At 37.7% G+C, this 22,152-nt stretch overlaps 1 protein-coding gene across 13 annotated transcripts in view; it reads right to left on the reverse strand.

Moving 5' to 3' along the window:
- PARD3 (par-3 family cell polarity regulator) overlaps positions 1-22,152 on the reverse strand; it is a 432,225-nt gene that overhangs the window by 176,132 nt on the left and 233,941 nt on the right. For 10 of the 13 annotated variants that reach the window (XM_029961730.1, XM_029961729.1, XM_029961728.1 and 7 more), the window contains 5 exons: positions 19,875-20,014; positions 18,251-18,379; positions 14,399-14,437; positions 1,897-2,085; positions 1,261-1,431 (listed from right to left, as the gene is read on the reverse strand). In XM_029961730.1, coding sequence (XP_029817590.1) covers positions 1,261-1,431; positions 1,897-2,085; positions 14,399-14,437; positions 18,251-18,379; positions 19,875-20,014 — 668 coding nt within the window. The remainder of the gene's footprint in view (positions 1-1,260; positions 1,432-1,896; positions 2,086-14,398; positions 14,438-18,250; positions 18,380-19,874; positions 20,015-22,152) is intronic. The other 3 variants (XM_029961733.1, XM_029961725.1, XM_029961724.1) reach the window with 1 other exon arrangement.

Raw genomic sequence — 22,152 nt, forward strand, 5'->3', positions numbered from 1 at the left:
ATGAGGAACAGTCTCTAAATGACAGTCTAAAGTTCAAGTTCTATTAGGGCTAGAACTGGACTTCACCACATACAAAAAGACCAGAATTCCTTCAACACCAAGTGAGAAACCATGTGCATCCAAGCTGGCTCTCTAGCAGTGTGTACATGTAAATATATGTATGTTTATAAAAGCTGTGTATAAGCAGTTAATGAAGAGGTACTTAATACTTTTAGAGAGGTTAGTGTCTTTTTCAAACATGATTTTATAATACATTGAGGACTGAAATTTTTAAAGATCAGTTTTATGCATTAAAAAACAAACTATTTTTCCCCGTGGGCAGAAGCAGCAATACCAAACCAATTTGTGCACATCATTTTTGAAGCATGATGATTAAGAAACAGTGTTCTCAATAAGACCTTACTGGTGTTAACAAGAATGAAAGAATTGGCTTTTAGATGTCATAAGAGCAGATGCTTCTCTGACCCGCCATTCAACCGTACCCTATTTAACTCAGTGCATTTGTCCAACTTGTTAAAATCATTTTGAAGCCTAATTCAGTCCTCCACAGCATCTGCAGTACTTCTCAATATCATATGTCCACATATTCCCACTGAATAGCACTATTTACATCAAATAAAAGTTAAACTATTAGAAATCATGAATAAGTTTCAAAACATCAACACATTCACACTTCTCTGGAGAAGACAGCAGTTGCAAATAATCAGAAAAAGAATCACCACTTCACCCTGAATTCACTATTTTATACTTACCTGCAACTAAGGCCAAGGCACAACATAGTTAAAATTCAAAATGACAGAATTATTTGTAACAAGTTTTGCAGAATATTTACATGAAACGTTTAATCACTTAGATAAAATACAATAATATATATAATATAATAAGAGCTCTACGCTTAATAAAAAATCCTGAAAGTGACAAAGAAACAAATCAGTTAACACAAAGTCTATAAATGAAAGATTTAATAGACCTACATAAAAAACTTCAAAGAAAAAATAACGTTTACAGTAGGATCCAATTACAAAATCAATATAGTTTTATTCAGTGTTTCCTGTTTCTCATTGACAAAAATACTCAAAAGAAAAACTTTATTGATCAGTAATAACGTTAGCATGCCTAACACTGAAGTCAGATCATTTTGTAACTCTCTTTAAATTCTCAAATATTATTTTTGAAGTCTCAGAGGAAACATGACATCTCCTGTAAACACAAATAACATAGAAGTGAAAACTCCCAGTCCCGACATCAAAAGCTTATTACCTCATTGCATTTACTTATTCGCCTCGCCACAATAAGCTGAATCATTCCCCGTTTGTTTCCTTCAGTGGACATGGACCTCCTTAAGGTTTCCATAGCATCTTGATTTGTTTTGCCTAATAATGATTCTCCATTAACTGCTATGAGTTGATCATTCACTCGAAGCCTGCCATCCTGGAAAAGGAAAAATTACAGACGGTTACATGAAACCAACACAAAAGAAACTTAGTCTGCTGAAGAGAGAAAAAAAACAAAAGAAAAATAATCAACCAACTATGCCTAGTCCTAAGAGTTTATGGGCAAATGAACACTGGAATAATAGCTTCCATTGCAGCCACTGTAAGAAATGTCTATTCCAATTATAGATTTGCACTGCAAGCTATTATCATAACCTGTTTGCTCAAACAGTATACTAATTGAACTGTACCAGAGACAGCTCGTTCCTTCCTGAGAATCCGTTAGGGCTGTTTAGATCTTGGGAGGTGCAAACACATGAGTATAAATCTGAATGTTACCTCTGATGGTATAACTGGAGAAAGCTAGTTATAGAGCAATCTCACTCTTCTTCAATCTATGGTTACTTTCAAAACAGCCTCAGAAAACTGAGGACGACCAAAGTACACAGATGTTCCCTCTTACCTTAGATGCTGCTCCACCATTAATAATGGACTTGACGAAGATTCCTAAATCAGCGTGGTTTTCTTTTGACCGGTTACCTTTGACACTCACACCAAGACCAGCTGATCCAGAGTCATTCAGTGGAACTTCAAATGTCAGGAATTCCCTGGTGCCATCAGGTGTGAGGACAAGTTCCTCTTCTTCTGCTTTCTGTTGGGGAGATTAGCATGGGATTATAGAATAGCATTTCTCCTTGGGAATTCTCTTCCCTCTACAGCTATTAGCATTAAAAACTCTCTGCTTTTAACTGCAGTGCCACAATATTTTCCACAGTAATTATGTGAAGAAATGTGCAGAAATAGTGTATTTTCAATCACCTCCAGCAGACGCCTGGCTTCAGAAATATCTTACATTTGTGTCTAAGTGCTTCTCTCTCTAGTAAAGTAATTGAATCACATGTCATTACTGAATCTGCCATCAATACCAGCTCACACGTAAGCTGCTATTTCATTAGCCATAAGAGAGCTGTATCAGAAATATTTTCTTACTTGCAAACCGACAGAATTTTTAAAATATCATCACCATCTATGGAGTTTTGCAGTCATAGGAGAAACTAAGTGCAAGAAAATTAAATTCAGAAATTATTCATTGTTTAAAACTAGCTGTGTTAGGAAAAACAGAAAATTACACAGCTGAGATCTGCAACAGCACATCTCTGCTATTGCCAGGCTTAGCATCAAATCCAGCTCTGCCACCAATTTTTCTGTCTTTCCCAGCTCTGCCCTTCACCTCTGTCCTCTTACCCACCTCACTGGAACTTTGCTGCCCTCCACACACAGTTTTAGCTGGGCTGAGACAATCCCAGGTTTTAAGTACCTGGATTTATAGTCCCAGGCCTGCCACAGCCCCCAGCAAGGAGATCTGCAGTGACACTCTTCCATGCCTCCAAAAGCTGTGCAAGTGGAGGTGACCAGCCTCTCACATCACCTCCTGCTGCACTCAGGGTGCCAGCAGGCTGGGAGCAGGGCCCTTGCAGTGTCCCCACAGTAGTGACACTCGTGGGGCAGCAGCATGGACACAACAGCAAGGAATGAAAGTGGTCATGCCCTGAGATGCAGTGCTCATGCCCAAGAGACTGCTGCAAAAAGCGGGAACAGAAGAGACAGGCTGTTCACCACCTTACTCCTTGCAGTAGACACTATCCACTTCTCTCTGCCTCTCTTCAGTTATAACAGAGAACCACTTTTGGTTAGAACTTTATCAATTAAAGAAAAAAGTCATGCCCTTAAAGGCAACTCTCTGCAAAATGATGCTCATGAACCCAATTGTGCTGGTCTTTTCTCATCCACATGAAGGAGAAAGACTAAGAGAACATCCACCAGGAGGTGCACACTCCTGTCCCACACTGGCAGTTCTCTGGAAGAATTAATCTGACGAAATTTTCATAATCTTAGCAAGCATGTCACCTCCCTTACTGACACTGATTTTATACTGACTTTTCCCACGTCACTGATCTATTTGCAAAGCTCACTCATATGAGTGAGAAGACGTATGAGAAGTTAACATTCGCCTGCTGAGCCGTGCCTGTTTCTTAAAACTTGAGGAAATGCAAAGCTGACAGGCTCTTCTGAAATCCAAACACAGACTATGGCAAAGATAGATGTGAAAGCCATGTGGAGTACAGCAGACTGAGATGATCAATTTGGGCACAAGCATGCTAGTTGTGTCACCATTGACCTAGAAATGCAGTGTGAAAATGTCACATGGGAAGGCAATCAGACTGCTGAGAGAGCCGTAACAGCCAAGGGAAAAAAACCAGGATCTTTTCCCATTTTGTTAAAAGCATGAACCTTAATGTGTTCACCAGCCCTTCCTTTGCACTAAAACACTCTTGTTTATAACAAAGCATAAGGGTTCATCAATTTAAAAAAACAAACAAACAAACAAAAACAAACCCCTCCCCAAAAAAACCCACCAAAACCAACCAAAAACTTACACCCCCTACGCAACTGCCACAGCTGGCTTGCTTATGAATCCCATTATTCAAACACGTCTTTTGGCCACACAAAAGAGCATGATCAGTGCTAGCTGTCAGGAAGGGAAAGGTGTACTGTGCCCATTGAAAAATACTGGATCTAAAAGATGTTTCCCAAATTTGGGGAAAATTACAACTCTAATTTTCCTGCTTGGCTCACAGAAGCACTAGCTCCAGCATACATTTGAATCCATCTTTTGTCAAGTGGCTGCAGAATAAAACAATCTGAGACAGACACACATTACTTTTTAGTTTCTGTAACACTGATTACTTTCATATTCTTAATAAATAGTGGTAGGAATAAAAGCTTGCGAGCCAAAAGAGAGATAAATCCAAGGTAGGATGTATGGCTAATCCAAGGAAGCAGATATGCTTATTGAATTTTTCTTTACTACCATTAACATAAACTAGAATCAATTGCCCTCCTTCTCCAATATTTTCTAATCCTCAAAAAAATCTGCCAAAACTTCAGGTAAAGCAATCTCCCTTCCAGGGCAGAGAACAAAACTTCTTCCCTGCACAGCCTGTTGGGTGCACTTCTATATTTTAAGGGGGCAACTGGAATGAACAGTTCACAAGCACCCCCAAGGACTTGGCTAATGGCCTCTACCCTACTTCTCTTCAGCAAGACCAAAGAGCTACATTATCAGCTCAGCACTGTTTTTAATGCGAGGCTTGTGCTTTCTTGTTTCCTGCAATCTTGAATAAGGAAATAAGTCAATATCAGGCTACAGACACCTAAGTGCACAGGTGAAACTTGAGGCCAAAACCTGGAGTAAACTACTCCTTAGCAGTTGCACATGAGTGAGTAGATCATGCTTACGAAAAAATGAGAAACAGCAGCCTCAGCACTGGATCACAGGTATCGATGGCATGAGAAAATTGCTCAACTCATCTGAGGAAGAAAACTGCCATTACTGGGCCATGGTTAAATTTCTTTAGGGACTTCATGGGGTATCCACAGATTTTCCTGAATAAGCAAGCTTGCTTCACCACCATACCTGTGTCTGCAATTTTAGGGACATGAGAAATCTGTGTATCACCTCTCAGTATCATATGCTTGAATACAGATTTTAGAAAGAGAAAGCAATAGAGAGGACAAAAGTGAAAAACATGGTTTTCAAGACAAAACAAACTATTAACAGTCAAGAACTACGGATATGGAAGTACCAACTCTAACATTTGCACCACACCACGGTATCAAAGAAGGTCTTATTATAAATGATATATTGAACACAGCTTCATACATACAAACCTTGGAACAGGACCACACATTGATAAAGAACCTCCAAGCATGTCAAAAAGGAGCCATTCACAGAGAAATGAGCAGGCAGATTTTATCCTGCTATCATAATATTTTGAACTGAAGTTGTAAAAACAAAAACCAACCAAAACCAACCAAACAAAAACAAACAACAACAACAAAACAAAACAAAAAAGCAAACAACAACCAAAACCTCAAAATGACCAAATCCTTTGTTTCCCAAAGCCCTTTAGAGTACAGAAACATTTTACATACTGTGACTCTCCTCAATCAATTTAATAACAGCTATTATAAAAAAATAAAATTTGTAATGAAATTGTGTTGAAAATTAAGTATTTAAATGTAATAAATCCCTGAAATTCCTTAATACACCCATGAGACAGCAAAAAAAGTGCCCAAAAATTGAAAATGCAGCATTAAAAAAATTTCAACTGAGAACACAATCACTTCCGAATTGCAATAGCTTCCATTTGATCTTGATATTCTCTAAATTAACAGCCTCACTATGTCAATCAAACACCTCAACACTATTTTCATGATTAGTTGATCTGTGGGAGAAATTTATTCCTTCATATACTTTGACAGGCCAGCAGTAAACATGCAAGTAAAATTATGTACTGTGAACCCTGAACAACAAAATTCAACTCCCTTAAGATTTTTCACACACTGTGTCCAAAACAATTAACAGCAGAACAGTATTCTGTTCAGACAGAAGCTGCTGAGAAAAAGGTCATCTGAAATTACTTCAGCTGGATGAATGAAGCTGCTCAAGTATGTAATTTGTATTAAAAATTTGATTGGTGATAAAATATGTAGGTGACTTTTTTTGGCTTCAAATTCATGTTTAGCATCAATGTATGCTAAACGACACTTGAGATAAGTTTTTCACCTTTTAAATACAACATAAATATATTGTAAATTTAAAGATAAACTTCCTGACGAGCCCAAACTTATGGCAGTGTTTTGATATACACAGAGATTTTAAAAAGCCAGAAGATAAACACAGGGGGAATTGTTTTTCTCTTCTATACAATATTGGTTTCTGATCTGATCATAAAATCTGATTTAATTTTATAAACAACATTAAAATAGACTTTGACAGTAAGAGTGCCATAAGTTTTCTCATTATGCTAGTAACAGCATCTCCTCTCTATCCTTTTATTTTTTACATACTATTGCTTAGGACTTCTCCCCTTTACAGGACCTCATCAGGGTTCAGCTGGTGAGTGAGCAGCATGAGATGGGTGAAAACAGAAACTGAACAGCAAAGAAAAGCCTCCGCCCACCTAACGGGGGGAGCAATTTTCAATCAAGCCAGGACAAGCTTCTGAAGTGACTCGCTGCAGATACAAATCTGGCTACATTCTCTCCAGTGAAGTTCATTCTCTTGCAAGCTTAGACATGCTGCCTCAGTGGCTATTCAGTCACAGAAACTTGTCTGCATGTTACTTTGTGATTATATATAGAGAAAAGCATTCCTGTTTCCTTTCACAGAAGCAATCAATAAAGCTCTGCATCTCCACTCTTAAAGGATAACCTATATTTCCAAGTTAATGAAAACATGTACGTGAAAACTTTTACAGGGCTCTCGTAGGTACATGTATATGCATGTGCATATACAAGCACACCCATATATAAATAAATATATATACCACAATGATGACACTCACATGATAAATTATGTAACTATAGCACAAACACTAACACCTCCAGCAACCACACTGACCATTCAATTCACCTGCCTCAAATCCTGTTGTGTCCAGCCTTCTAACATTACAGTCCTGTTAGCCTCTGTTTAACTATTATTTTGTTAACCTATCAACCTTTTGCCTCTCAAATGTGTCTTCTCTCTTTAGAATTTATCCAGATGAAAAATCTGAAGTTCTTGGAAGATGAGTTTGAAGTCTCAAGGATGTAAGAGTTCACCAGGTCTGGCAAGTGTAGGTTGTAAAACTACAGGAAACTACAGGAAACTGTAAAATCCCAGGTTTAGTCATTTGCTTCCAATAATGGGGCATTCCAACCTAACATCACAGCCTTTTCCAAGGTATTTTCAGTATTCAGAAGATTTTAATAAAGATCTATTATTTTCTTCTTTCTCATAAGGTACCCACAATACTAAGAATTCATAAGTCCTATACACTGGGAAACTAATAAAATTTGTCTCAGTATTATTATAACAAAATAGAATGATGCACAATTTACTCAAGAGATTTCACTTAGCTATTGTGCAAAGACATTCTTGACATCAGAGATGACTCAAACTGTTTTGTCCTTCAACTTAGGATGGTGACACTGCTGTCATACCAGGCCACCTTCTAAACTGAGATACACAAAAAGCTGATGACTCACTTTTATCCTATGCCATCATGCATACAAAAGTAGAACATATGAAATTAAAAGCTCTAAGGAACCAAAACAGCTTCTCTGGTCAACAACTGTTTGGGGGGGTGGGGAGATGTTTAGTACTTAAAAAAATGTAATGTATTACTGCTGGAGGGACTGAAAACAGAGCAATGTACCTGGCCTGAAACACACCTTTATAATGTCAGTTCAGGTTCCTCCTTGGGAAAAATAACTGAGAGCTGGTGCATCCTGCCAGGGGTAGGCATTAAAAATAACTATAACTAGAGCAACTCAATCAGATTTAAAGCTGGACCTGTGGCAGAGAAAAGCCTGCCAATTGATCCAATAATGGCATGCACCCTCCAACCCAGTTTCCCCCTGGAATATAAGACCTTTTATTGTGTTTTGGTTTGGTTTTTTGTTGGGGTTTGTTTGTTTCTTTCTTTTTAAAATAAAACCATCATGTGTTGCATTACAGGTTGTGAGGACCTGAAGTGTCTTCTTATGAGGTTATAAAATGATATTAGGGCTTAAGACAACTAAACAACTAGAATCCTAATGCTTGCTTTCTTTTTCTAACTCTTCCTAGATGAAGTATTTTAATATCTCCCATATGTTAGATAAACATTAATGAATCTTACTTGCACATATACAGAGACTCGTTACTCATATTAGCCAAGTTAATCTGTCACATCTGGCAAAGACAGCACTCATTCAAATCAAACAGCACATGCTAAGTATCAAAACCTACATCTGAATTCTGAGATTTTATGGGAAATGTGGTCTGCTTTAATCTTAATCCTATCAAGAAAATTTTTGTTGTATATTATATGTGGATTAACTTTGGTACGTATTTATAGGCAGAAATGCTAGTTTATGAAAGTACTGTAAAACAGGCCCATTGCATTTCCTATTATGTCCATTTTAAGGATTTAATTTAATATCAAAAAAGATATTCCACACTCAAAAATGTCTTCAGTTTAAAGGCTTTGATGGATTAAAATATGATTTAGGAAAAAAAATAAATGTTTTTCCAAAGCACAAAAATTCTAGCATATGATTTTCATTTAGTATGGAAATCAGAGCTCTGCAAAAACCCATGTTTAAGTACATCCACATGTTTGTTATTTATCTCTATAAGAAGTCCATTGCTTTTGTATGCTAACATTACTCTCCCTAATGCCAACACTCAGATCTGGGCTGTCATAGAAACTGGTTTAAGCAGATGAGATTTTACATTTCAAAAACTGATCAGACCACTAAAAATATTCTGCTGGTTCTGTACCTCAGGACTTCATGCAGGGACTAGTCTGCTGAAGTAACCATAATGATCGTACTTTATTCCGGCCAACATACCTATTTCCAAACTGTTGTTCCTACTCAAACTTTCTGCTCCTACTGTATGTTCTGAAACAAAAATATGTGATTGTAATGCTAACCCCTTTTCTTTACAGGTTGCTTCTCCTAGAGAAGTGAAAACCAAGGGAATAGATACACAGCAGGTGTCTGCTCCACCAAAGAAGCCTATAAAGCTACAGCTCTCTGCACTATCCCTTCTTCAAGAAAAACTTCAATGCCCAACACACTAATGACACAGCTCCCCTAAAAATCTTTATATTTCTCTCACTGGCCTATTGGATTTACAAGACCTGAAAGACTAAATAAGGAGATAGAGAGTGTCTGGGAAAGCCAGACAGAATAAACAAGTTGAAAGAGAAATAATGCCTTTGTAGAAGTTCATGGCAAGAAACACATTCCACAGGAAGCATATGGAGTACTCAGACTGATCTGTGTCTTACTCGTACTTTCAGGCAACCATGGCAAACCATTTAATCTCACTATTTTCCCTGGATTTAATATCAAGGAAAAATCAACACAAAGAGTCTGAAGCCAGTGGTGCAGTAAAACAAGGTTTGCACCAAACCAAGTTTGTACACACCAGTGTGACTTCTGGATGACCCTGCAGTGGTGGCACTGAGGCAACCCCCTGCCACAGAACCCAGTGGAGGGACAGGTTGTCTTCTACAAAATTGGCAATTGGCCAACAATTGCTACTACCAATGCCAGTGTCGAGAAATCTGCCAAAGTTGCTCCATGGTGCTGCATGAAGCCAGCTTAAGTGTGCCACATCACAGCCCACGTAAATCACCTGCAGGTGACAGTCAACACTATGAGCCTGAGGGTCAACTTCAAGCACATCATTACACAGAAGTTTATGTGGATCATCACTGAACATTCCAGGAAATTCAGACTGGTCAAAAAGCATTCATGAGCACTATCACTCAACTGCTGTATTAATTATTTAGTAGGAATTAATGTCTCATCACTACTCCTAATGCACAGAACATGCTATTCAATACTGGAGTATCTCCTAAGGTAAAAGACTGAAAGTACAACAGTAGCCTGCAGAAAATCACACATTCACTACCTGTTCTTTCATATGGCCAGTGATCTGTTTCTTATGTCACAATTATCTGAAACCACTCAAAATAGCACTAAAATAGCACTTTTAAAACATTGCAATCACCCTTGTGCCTCACACTGTTAGAGGATAAAAAGGTACAAAAATATATCTGCAGTACTCCTAAACACTGTGGAGGAAATAACAGCATCAGCTTAAACATCAGTCAAACATATCCTCTTTCAGTGAAATCATTCTGTTCCTAATGATAGCAGCATCTCTGCTGGTGGGTCCGATATTAGTCAGTGTATGATCTTGGCTCCAGTTTTAGACATTTGGATCACCTCTTGTAACAATGGAAATTGATGAAGCTTTTAACTGGTTTTCAAAGCTGGTTGTGTGTGAAGGAAGAGTTGCATCAACCGAATGACATAAAGCTGGTATAAAAGCTGAAGTTCTCTGTAAGTGCTAAATAGAAAATGATGGAAACTTAACTTACAGCTTTTGAAAAATATATATGGATACATCTCCAGTGATTAGGTATCTTGAAGTAATACAAACAGCTTTTGAGCAAAAGTAAAAGACAAACACACATGCACTCAGAACAGCACTCTCTTAAAGCTCAACACTGACTGTGGTTTTTTCCCCAAGAATTTTCTATTTGCATAAATCAATACAAATAATGTATTTCTAGGCATTTGTGAATATTATCTCTCATATTGACAACATGAAAAGTTGCAAACAAAATAACTATGCATTAGTGCTTACAAAATGCCTCTGACCAGTATCACCCTATTCCTATAGGTAATGAATTCTTGCAAAAAAAAAGTGTAGCTAGCTAATTTACTCAGAATCACACATACAGTATATGGTAAAAACAGCAACTGGATCGGAAAAAACGTGGTGATCAAAATGAAATTTAGATAATAACAGGAGTATCAAATGTTCAAGTTCAGAAGAAAATAAAAAGCAATCCCATTTGCAATTTCTATCAGGGCTGCTAAACATTTATATACTGTTCCAACACTCTTGTTATGTCACTGTTACGAATCCTGCACTCACTAAAATACATAACATTCTGCTCACTTACAGCAATTTGACAGAAAAACAAATGAGAACAGAAAACTGAAGGTTTCCCATGCTGCTGAGTACAAAAATCATGAAATAAAATCCTGAATCCTAACTTTGAATTGCCTTTTATCAATAGACAACACTCCCTAGAAAACACTTATATGATAATTATTATTTTTCTAGTATTCTGCTTACATGAAAGTTAACTTGCTGGTTCTGAATTCAGAAAACAAACAGTAAATGACAATTGTAAGAGCAAAATATTACTAAAACATTATTGACTTTCAAAGAGTATGAGGAAAAATTAATTGGCAGATGTTTTACATAGCATAATTAACAGTTCATTTCAATGCACTGTAACCAGATTAAGATAATTATGCTTAGAAACAGAAATGTAATAATGATAAATTACTAGTTTTCATATTACGGTCAATTTCCTACATTCCAAATAATCACCACATTTAGAAATAGGTGCATCTGTTCCATGCTGTCATCAGCTATACAAATGGCACAAACTCATGGCTGGGTGAAACAATGTTTCAACCAAGATATGGGAGATTTCCTTGCTTCATAAGTAAACAGCACGCCAGCTCTGTTCATAAGCAAAATAGAAGGCAAAACCAGTAGTCCTGTTTTTACCAGGGCACAGTTACTGATCAGAAGCTGAAGATGCTGGAAAGCTTGAATTCTGTGAGTCGAGCAAATTACAAAATCTCCTCATATGGAAGTTCAAGACTGAGAATATAAGAATCTGTATTCTGTGATAGCATATAAAATACGAAGTTATATGCTTTCTGTATGGGTTGTAAGAAGTAACTCTGTCAAGGATTTCAGGTCACAAATCAAGAAAAAACTGATCTTCAAGGTTTTCATTTATTACATCTATGAGGACTAACTACTGCATCCTAGTGCCACAATATTAATGTAAACCATTTCAAAGTAACAGTTACATGAATGTAACCCCTGAGTGCTAAGAATTTACTGATAAATTAGGCTTGATATTTGAGATTTTATTTCAGGTCTTCCACTTTCAAGGTTATTTTTTTTCTTTTTCTTTTTTTAATTTCAAAGGTGCACTTTTCTTCTATTTCCGCACTAAGGAATAAACAACAAAAAAACCTCACAACCATTTTGTCTTTAAATTAAAAACAGACTTGCATTTCACCTTTCTCATTTCTGTAGCTTCACTGCTTTCATCATGCTTTTTTGTTGAGGTTTTTTTTTGCTTTGCTTTCTACTATCAAGTCCTTGACACTTGGAGACTAAAACCTCACAACTAACAGCACAAAGATCAGAGCAGGCACAGAAATAGAAATTGCAAGATTAGAAATCTCAAAGACCTGAAAAGTAGACAGATGAAAAATAAATAGGTATTGAGGCAGAACCAAGGAAAATAAAGGAAAGCAATGAAAAATACTTTCAAAAATAATAATAAAAAAATGAGTAACTGTATTATTAATGTATAGCTGAGGAAAATTAGTTTTGTAGAACTGGATTATCACAGTTATCCAAAACAAAGTAGATTGGTAGAAGGGAGGTAAGTGTAATAGCATTGTGAATTATAAATATCCACTGACACCTTTCACATTTAGTCCATTTTTTATTCCCACACTGGAGTAGACAATATAAAGAGACCTAGTTTTCCTACTATCAATCATTGTTGTTCTGAGTCTTCAAATAAATAACAAAAGAATCCCAACACCTAATGAATGAAAAACACAAGACATTAGGCATTTTTTTTTATATAGTGAGCAGGTTTCTAGCTTCATTCCCTCAGTAACCACATATGTTTTCCAACTAGTTTCCATATTTCCAAGGCTTGCTAGGGTTTTCTGGCTGTTTTCTTCAGAAATCCCTAGCTACTCATACACTATCTGTCCCTCCTGGTTAACAAGCAATTTCTACCTCACATCTAAAGAGAACAAATGAGAAATACCTATTCTCTTTTGGTCTTTCCTTGGATGGGTCAGAGTGTTGGTTCCAAGAATGCCAGAGAAAGGGTTTCACCATGGAATTTGCTCCAAAACATTAACTTTGCAAGAGATAAGCAACTGATTTCTATAAACACCTTGCAGGAAATCTGCCTTATCTTAATGAGTTTTTGGGGCAGAATTTCAACTCCTAAAACCAGGATAATTTTATAAGGTTGCACCCACACATTATTCTCAATGGTATCCAATTTCAGCTAGAAATACTATGCTGGGCTTTGATCTTTGATCTCCCTTTATATCAGCAGTACGTGGTATGAAACCATGAAGATAAAAACATACTGTACTCTAATGAGATGCACTAAAAAGATACTGCAAGGCATGTCTAAAACAATGGTATACCCACGTTTTAGAGGGGCCTTATGCAGATGACTTTCACACTAGAAGGACACCAAAAACCAGAAGGATAAAAGTGAATATTGCTACATTCAACCCAAATGCCCGTTTTAACAGTTACATTCCACTGGCCTGAAAAAATAATAGTATCAGCCAATGTACCCTTGACTATTTCACTGAGATGGCTCTTACATCTATTCACTTAGTCCTGACTTTCTTTTTTATGGCAGACACCATCTCACCATTGCTGCTAAGGCATTCTAAACCAATTGGACAAGCTCTTTCTGGTTTTCCACAGCTTAAATAATTTCAAATCCCCACATGTACTCTCTCAATTTCTCCGTAATCTAATTTCTTATTTAATTTTTAAATGGGTACCTAACTGAATGGAGCTTCTTGAAGTATGTTTTTAATTAAAATACAGTGCAACTTTAAGGTAATATATTATAGTAATATCCTCTGCTAGTATTTAATGAAATAAACCTTTTATTTTAGAAAAACTTGTTATATGTATTAGTATATTGTGTATTGAACTGATCCTGTTCCACTGACTAAAGTGAGGAATATAAACAGTATACAACCTCAATATAAAGCCTCACTGACACATCACATACAGACCAGTTTCAGCCTTCTTAAGGTTGAAGTTGATACTATTTCCCTATAGTTTCTTAAAAATAACTAACACTAGTTTGCTATGAGGATACAATTAAAACTTAAACCCCAGCTGCCTAATTTCTGTGTTTGTATCTCATATTTCAGTCATATAATCATGATTAAAACAATTAGCTTCAATATGTAACCCAAGTTAACAGTCTACTCTTATCATTTAACTTTAGGTCGTTGGCTGTGTATAAAAGATGTAATTTCAAATAGCACTTGAACGTATGTAATAAATGAATTGTATATAATTTTTAAACAGTATTTGAAATTACATTAAAAAATGCATTTAAAATTTAAAGCTACAGAGAGCCATCTACAGTATATAAGATGAAAGAAGGATCTGTAAAACTTTGATGGAGAAGTGCCATATCAAGTTAAAAACATTTGGGAGTCTTCCAATATGGAAAAGACAAAGCTCTTACCGTTTCCTTTGGAATTTGTGACTGGCTTTGTTCTGCATTCTAAAGGAAGTAAAAAAAATAAATAAGAACACGACTACATATGACATATACTATCTATCATCATGGGGATAAACAAAGAGCTCTAATTCTGATGTGAAGTGGTAATGAAAAAATGAAGGGTGTTTGTCACAACTCTGACTGAAAATTGTCTAAACAAGCACTAAAAGAGAGGTGAACAAAAATAACTCCAGTGATCTTGTGGTAGTGCACCTGACTTTATTTGGTTATGGGGGAGGTGACTATCTGGGCAAGGAAGAACCATGGCTGCTTGCACCATTTTCTGGCTGAGGGAAAGTTCTCATTCAGGGATGTTCTCCCCTGGCCTTTCCCTTCTGCTTCGAAGTTTTCAAAGAATGACCTCGGTAGTCCAGATGAACCCTTCCAAATATTTCAAATGAGTACCTATTTTTTAAAACATCCATTCTCATTTTAGCAAGGGATTCCCCTTTTGAGCATGTTTGGATGAACCAGAACAACAGCACTGGATATCCCAGTACAGGAGGGTTCTTTCAGTTCACTGGAGATGGGACACTCCTGTACTTTGCATTCCTCACCTGTGTCTCAGGGCACATAAGGCAGACACATGTCATTGGAAAATGCAACCCCCAAACAATTCTGGAAACACACGTAAGGAACTATGGCTCTTCCAAGCCCATATTAAAACCCATATGAACACTCAGGAGACACCTTGCTGCTGGCTGGCTGATCACTTTTGGGTTAACCAGCTATTTGTTTCCATTCAGCTGGGAAACAATGAAATGCTAGGGTTTACTGGACATTTTTGCTTTAGGCTGTTTTGAAGGAGATTCAAATGATAAAGCACAAAAAAGTAGTGGCTAAGCAGTAACACAAACATCCAGTTAGCTTCAACCTGAAGCCAACAACCAGTAAGGAAAAAATGATGAAGGAGACAACTACCAGAAACATGTAAAGGACATATATGTACCAAGGGGCATATTAACTTGTAGGGTACTGGAGATTAACTCTGTTAGCTAGTCTCTGTTGATACTGAGAATATAGCTCTAAAGTTAAATAAGCCAAGCCAATCCTTCAGATTATTCCCATAGACAGTAGCAGCTCTAAGAAAAGGCTACACAAGTTACATGAGGTAACCACAGTGCAACAGGAGCTTTATTTAACCAGAGTAATCCTCACCCCTTTCATGAAGGGAGGGAGCAAGGAATATCTTTAAGAGACAATGTGCCTCTACCTCACATTAACTTGGACAAGCCCTAATAGATTACCTATCTGGCATTAGGTAACTGCAGAAGCAATAAAAATGCCTGGTATTCTGGTGAAACATAATCATTCTTCCAGATCTTACTGGTCAGAAAAGTTGATTTCTGCCAATTTGATTTTATGCCCTGCTTCCACATTTTACTCACTTTTACCATGATGTGCTGCACTGCACATGTACATACTTCCTGACCTGATCACACAGGCTACAAAGATTCCATAATAACCTAAATGGGCTCAGTTTAAGAATCACGTAAGTTTTCGCTACAACTAGTTTTGTAGGTCTACATAGTCTACATAGTTTTGTAGGTCTCTTTCAGACAATAACAGCAACATACATCAAAGACATTAAATTCCACAACATTCCTAAGTTTATTATCTTCATTTTACTCAAAAAGAAACCCAAAGATACTTAACTTGTTTTCAAAAGTCATTCAACAAGCCATAACTCAAAACATAAAATCTAAACACCTCTTTTATTGGGACTACTATCAGTACAAATGTTGGTAAATATAAAATGGTTTAAATATTGACCACTCCTCAGCAAGCAACAGCAAGTCCTGCCCTTTATGAGATGGATAACATCAAATGACATGATTTTATACATACGATTTTTGAGACACATCTCATTTAGTTACTATTTAGAGCACACAAATGTAGAAATAGAGAAATAGGGGAAGGATGCAAAGACAAATTGTTCCTAGGTGGTCAAAGAAGGTTTGCATGTGAAAAAGATGAACTGACATGACTTCAGACTTCCCCTCCCTGTTTCGATATTATTATTTTTTTTTTATAAAGCTAGTAAAAGTCTATGAGAGGAGCTGGTTGAAAAGACCTCTTTTATTTTTTCTTTTAGGACCATTTCTTACCAGAGAATAAAGAACAGCCCTTATGATGACTTTTAGTTCAGCACCTTTCCCAGCAATTCTGCTCCCACTCTTTGACAGCAGCCAGCAGTGCATGCCTAAGAGTCCTTCATATCAGAATGCAAACAAACAAGTCCTTATGGAACAGAGGATCATCACAGGCATGTACTGTCAGATCCTCACAATATCATTTGTTCAACTGGAGCTACAGAAAAACACACCAGTTCAGATCTGATCTCTGATTACATAGCACAAAACCCACCTACTACCTGACACAGCCATGACTGCCTTCCTTATGCTGGTCTTTGCCAAAATATTTGAGGGAGTATTGCCTGAGTTGCAGCAGGGAGGCTACTGAGGTTGAACTCATTTAAAGGGGCTGATTTGCTGTTATTTTAAAACTACTTCAAGTATTGCTATTAAATCTCTGCATTACTCACATCGTATCTTTGTTTACAATTATTTAAACAAAATCCTGTGTCAAAATATGCGTTAAAATATCCTCATTTTACCATAGAAATAATATACACAAAATTAAGACATTTTCTTACTTCTAAGTTTATTTAGAAATCTCAAAAAGCATTTTCATTCACCTTTATGTAAGATAGTAATACTGTGAAAATTACAGCATATACTTATAAACAGATGGCTTTCACTGTTCCAGTGATAAGTAGGGCATAATAGGATCTCAAATTGTTTATTTCTCTTCATTTTACGACAGTTTTCATTTCAGTACTTGAAGTCATGTTCCAAGAATATTAAAGTAAAAGTGAGGTTCATTTGTGACCTTCTCTGTCACTTTGACTTCCTAGGTTTAATTGTAGTTTTGAAAAGTAAAAGGCTAATGTTAAATGTCTTGAAATGGCCAAATGAAAATTCATTCTCTTTGCATTCAAAATAACACAAATCCAATAGAAAAATGAAGCAATTAATTCATCATACTTATATTTGTCTATCTTCTCACAATAATGCAACTAAATAAGTTATTTTTAGAGCTGTACATAACTGCAACAATACAAATAATAAATAAGTTCAGCAGTTTAATCGAGTACAGAACAAAGTAAAACTGCTACATTTACAGTCTATCTTTTCATAACAGAAATTATCTTGAATAATTATCAGAGAAATATCTGTATACACTATGCAAGTGGAGCAGGGATAGTATGAAACACCGTTTTATTTCCATTTAATGTAAATTTCTCAGAAACATCTTCTGAATTGCCCTGTTAAATTAATAACTGCAGGGTTTCCATTCCACAGAGATTGCATTTCTATTTCTTATATCTGGGATATTTGGATAGAAAAGTATTTACATATCCTGTTTTGGCATAATATTATATGCTCTAAAACATATTAGTGAGCAGGTAGTGGGAAAAATGGTAGGCTTTCAAACAGATTTGTCCTTATGAAAGATATGAAATAATCTACTTGTCTGCATGCATCCAAATAAAGTCTATGCAATAGCTTCTTCTATAAACATTTTGACTCAAAATAAAGCTCTCACTTATACAGTACCAAAAATACTTAATTCCAATAGCAAATCTCAAAGAAAATATAAAACATGCATGTAAAATATTCTAAATAAAACAAAATAGCTTTTTTTCTTTTTCTTATATTCAGTGCTGGCCAGGCATGTTTACTAGCAGGTGACAAGATCAAATCATTTTCTCATACTCATCTAAATCTCTTAGCTGCTCTCTATTTTACGCACCAGTTCCCTTGGATGGAATGTTTCTTCCTGTCGAAAAATCAAAAGGCCAACTGTCCCTCCCATCTTGGTACTTCGCAGCAAGGACACAACTTCTTCTTGAGTTTTGCCTGTTAAATCGACTCCATTTACCTGTGACAAAAAAAAATGTTAGAAACTAGTAAGACTCCAAACCAGGAAAAACAGCAGAAATTAATAGTAAAAAGTCACGTGAATCATATGGGACAGTATTAAAAAACCCTCACTGGAGTAACCTGCTCATTAGCTCACATTACAGTTTTCACTTAATAGAACTAATTAAATGGTCATCCTTCACAGACAAATAAAAATAACAAGCCAGACAGCTATACTTCACGCCTTTTCAGCAGCAACAGTATAGTCCAGAGTACTCTAAGGTCAACTAATCCCATCTACCAGTATTTCTTACAAGAATTTCTGCATAAAAATCTTTCCAAAACTGGTCCTGTTTCCACATGTCTTGGTGTTATACCTACCTTCCAAATACATCTTGCACAACAAATTCTGACAACAGTAGAAAGTAATTTTTTCCCTGAATAACTTTGGGGTAGCTACTCTTTATCTTGCCTCTGTTCAGCGGTCCAATCCCTTGGCCTCCACATGCCACTTATCAGGACAGACAGGTATGGGATACATGCAGAATTTCCCACTGTATGAGCTAACATCAGTAAGGGAGAAGCCAGAGAAAGACCAAGTAATCTCAGGCTTGCCTGTTCAGAAACATTCTGAAAATGAAGGTAAATCAACTAACGGTGCTAAGCAAGGGAGCATGGTGCTCAGGAGTCAGAAAACCATCTTTTTCCTTCCCCTTGTAAGAGACCATAGCTCACACTGTTGAGATGCCACAGCTGTCATCTTAAATGCTTCTCAGTCCCCTTCTAGCCAAGTCATCTGGGTTACCTTGAATTACAGTAATTACAGAGGGCTATCCTCCAGCAACAATTCAAGCTGACTTGGCCAATTTTGCAGTAAAGTGAAGTTAGGGCACTGAGAGGCAGTTACAGGCTCAGCAGTACCTCCAGTGTCATTTGGCTTAGGGACAGTAATGAAGAGCTGTGGGTGGTAACATCTTATATCACTCCAGCTAGATTTGCAGAAAGATCTCTGCGGTGCACCTATCTAAAAGAAATTTTGTTCCCTTGAGGACATCCTTCCTTCAGGAGGGAAGTGGCCTTGATTCTCTTTAGGACTGCCCTCCTCTTATATCCCTTTAGTTAATTCACTAAACCTTTTCAGGGTACTGCCTTCCATACTTGGCAACATCTTCGATAATTTCTGGTCTGTCACTCCATGCTGATTTAATTCTACTTACTAGGTAACAATCATTTTGCTTAAATTCATTGCTAAGCAGCAATGCAAGACTGTGACACTACATTCAATTAGGACATGTAAATTCATGTTTTTATAGTATGTCTGGGTCCAGCTCTTTAAACAGTTATGTACTGAAAATGCCAGCAACTTCATCTCTTACCTAAAAATAATAAAGCCAAAGAAAAAGGAAAAATAGGGAAACATTTTCCTATAACATAAAATATATTCGCCTTTGGAAGTGAAGTAGTGTGTGGGCACATGCCAAAACACAGACAAACAACATGTAACATTTCCTTACCTCAATTAATCGGTCTCCAGCTTTTAGTCTCCCATCTTGAATAGCTGCACCTCTCGGAAGGATGTTTTTCACATAAATTGGAGCAGAGCCACCAATTGGGACATCTCTTGAAGTAATGCTAAATCCCAAGCCTTCTGTACCTGCATAAAGAATGTACACTGCTAGTTAAAATGCACATTTTATATTACATATTATTTTTACTGAGTAGAATGTATGTATACCTCACTGATGCAATCCATGAAAATACATATAAGATGTAAGAATTACTGCATGGCAAAAAAAGAAAACAAAAGGCATCTATAAGAAGGCTATAACTGAAGCATTGAGTCTGGGCACAGGTGGCTCAGCAGGCCCTCCCTGCAACTTGCTGTTCTGATGATTTCCAAGTCATTGCCATATTTTCGACTTTCTATTTCAGATGAGCTAAGTGACAAGGAATCAGAACAAAGCATATCTGATACCCGATCACTGTCTTCCCTCTTGTCAATCTGGATCTCATCAATGATCCTTTCTTTCTCTTTTGCAGCACTTTCAACAGTGACAGTCAGCCAATGGTGCTGGCCATAGGGCTTTGTCAGCTCACTTATGGACACTGGCAGGTGACAGAACTGGAACTCAGTGGTCTCATTTCTTCTGCTCTGAGGGATCTTGGGCTGTTTTCTTTTAACAGCTCCTCTGCCCCAGGGCTTCACCCTGGCTCTCGCTGGGTTCCACCCCATTGTCTGTTCTGCAGGCAGGGAACAAACCAGGCTGCCACTTTTGCTGAGATGTCCTGCTGTACATCCAAGTGACTGACTACACTTGGCTAAGACAGACTGAAGCAAAACAAAGATATTTAAGATGACCTGGAGAAATTCAGAGAGGGTGTCGTCAATATGGCAAATGAGACTTGTATTTAAGAGAAATTATGCCCACAACTAATTATTGATAGGTACCACCAGCTCCAGAATTCACAAGCTGAGAGGGCAAACAGAAGCCTTTCCTACTACACAGAAAGCTCATTTGTGATCCTCTCTTTGATGCAATCTGTCCAGTGTTATCAACAACCCCTGAAACTACAAGTTGAAAACTGTCACTCTCCCTCCCTCCCCAACATTACACATCAAGTCTATTCAGGACCCCTCATCTAGCATGAAAACAGATGGCCATTCAGCAGAGACCACCCCAACAGAGTGGCAGCACCTACAACTTCCATTTGAAACATCTCAGGTGTTGACGTGTTTAAGAAGGGGAAAAAAAACAACTGCACAACAGCAGCCAGAGAGAAGAGTGAGAGAAAGAGCTCTGCAGATCCCAATATCAGTGCAGAAGGAGGGGGAGGAGGTGGTCCAGGTGCCAGAGCAGAGACTTCTCTGAAGCCCATGGTGAAGCCCATGGTGAAGCAGGTTGTCTCCCTGCAGCCCATGGAGCTCCACAGTGTAGCAGAAATCCACCTGCGGCCTGTGGAGGATCCCACACACAGCCTGAAGGAGGCTGTGACCTGCTGGAAAGCCAACCTGTTGGAGGCTCCTGGCAGGAATTGTGGCCCTATGGAGAGGAGCCCATGCTGAAACATGGTTTGCTGGTGGGACCTGTGACCCTGTGGGGCACCCACACTGGAGGATCCTGTTCTTGAAGGGCTGCACCCCACGGAAGGGACCCACACTGGAACAGTTCTTGAAGAACTGCAGTCTGTGGGAAGGACCCATGTTGGAGATATTGGTGGAGGACTGTCTCCTGTGGGAAGGACCCCACCCTGGAGCAGTGGAAGATTGTGAGGAATCCTTCCTGTGAGGACAAAGGAGTGGCAGAGACAATGTGTGACGAACTGACTGCAGCCCCCATTCTCTATCCCCCTGCGCCTCTGGGGAGAAGAGGTAGAGAATTCATGGGCAGAAGGGAGGGGTGGAGGGAAAGTGTTTTAAAATTTGGTTTTATTTCTCACTATCCTACTGTGATTTTATTGGCAATAAATCAAATCAGTTTCCCCAAGTGAAGTCTGTTTTGCCTGTGACAGTAATTGGTGAGTGACCTTCCCTGTTCTTATCTTGACTCACAAGATTTTTGCTATGTTTTCCCTCTCTTGTCCAGCTGAGGATGGCAAGTGATAGAGCTGCTTGGTAGGCACCTGGTGTCCATCCAGGGTCAACTCACTGTAACGTTGAAGACTGAATTAATTTCTGTCTTACTGTTCCCCATGTTCATTTGTTAAGTCTACTTTATTGAGCAGGTTAATATTCACACATGAAAAGAAAACAAGAGTCAAATATAGTCACCACTAGTCTACCTACAGGTTTCT

Source organism: Manacus vitellinus, unplaced genomic scaffold, assembly GCF_001715985.3.
Source record: "Manacus vitellinus isolate BGI_N305 unplaced genomic scaffold, ASM171598v3 scaffold_3_pilon, whole genome shotgun sequence".
Taxonomy (NCBI): domain Eukaryota; kingdom Metazoa; phylum Chordata; class Aves; order Passeriformes; family Pipridae; genus Manacus; species Manacus vitellinus.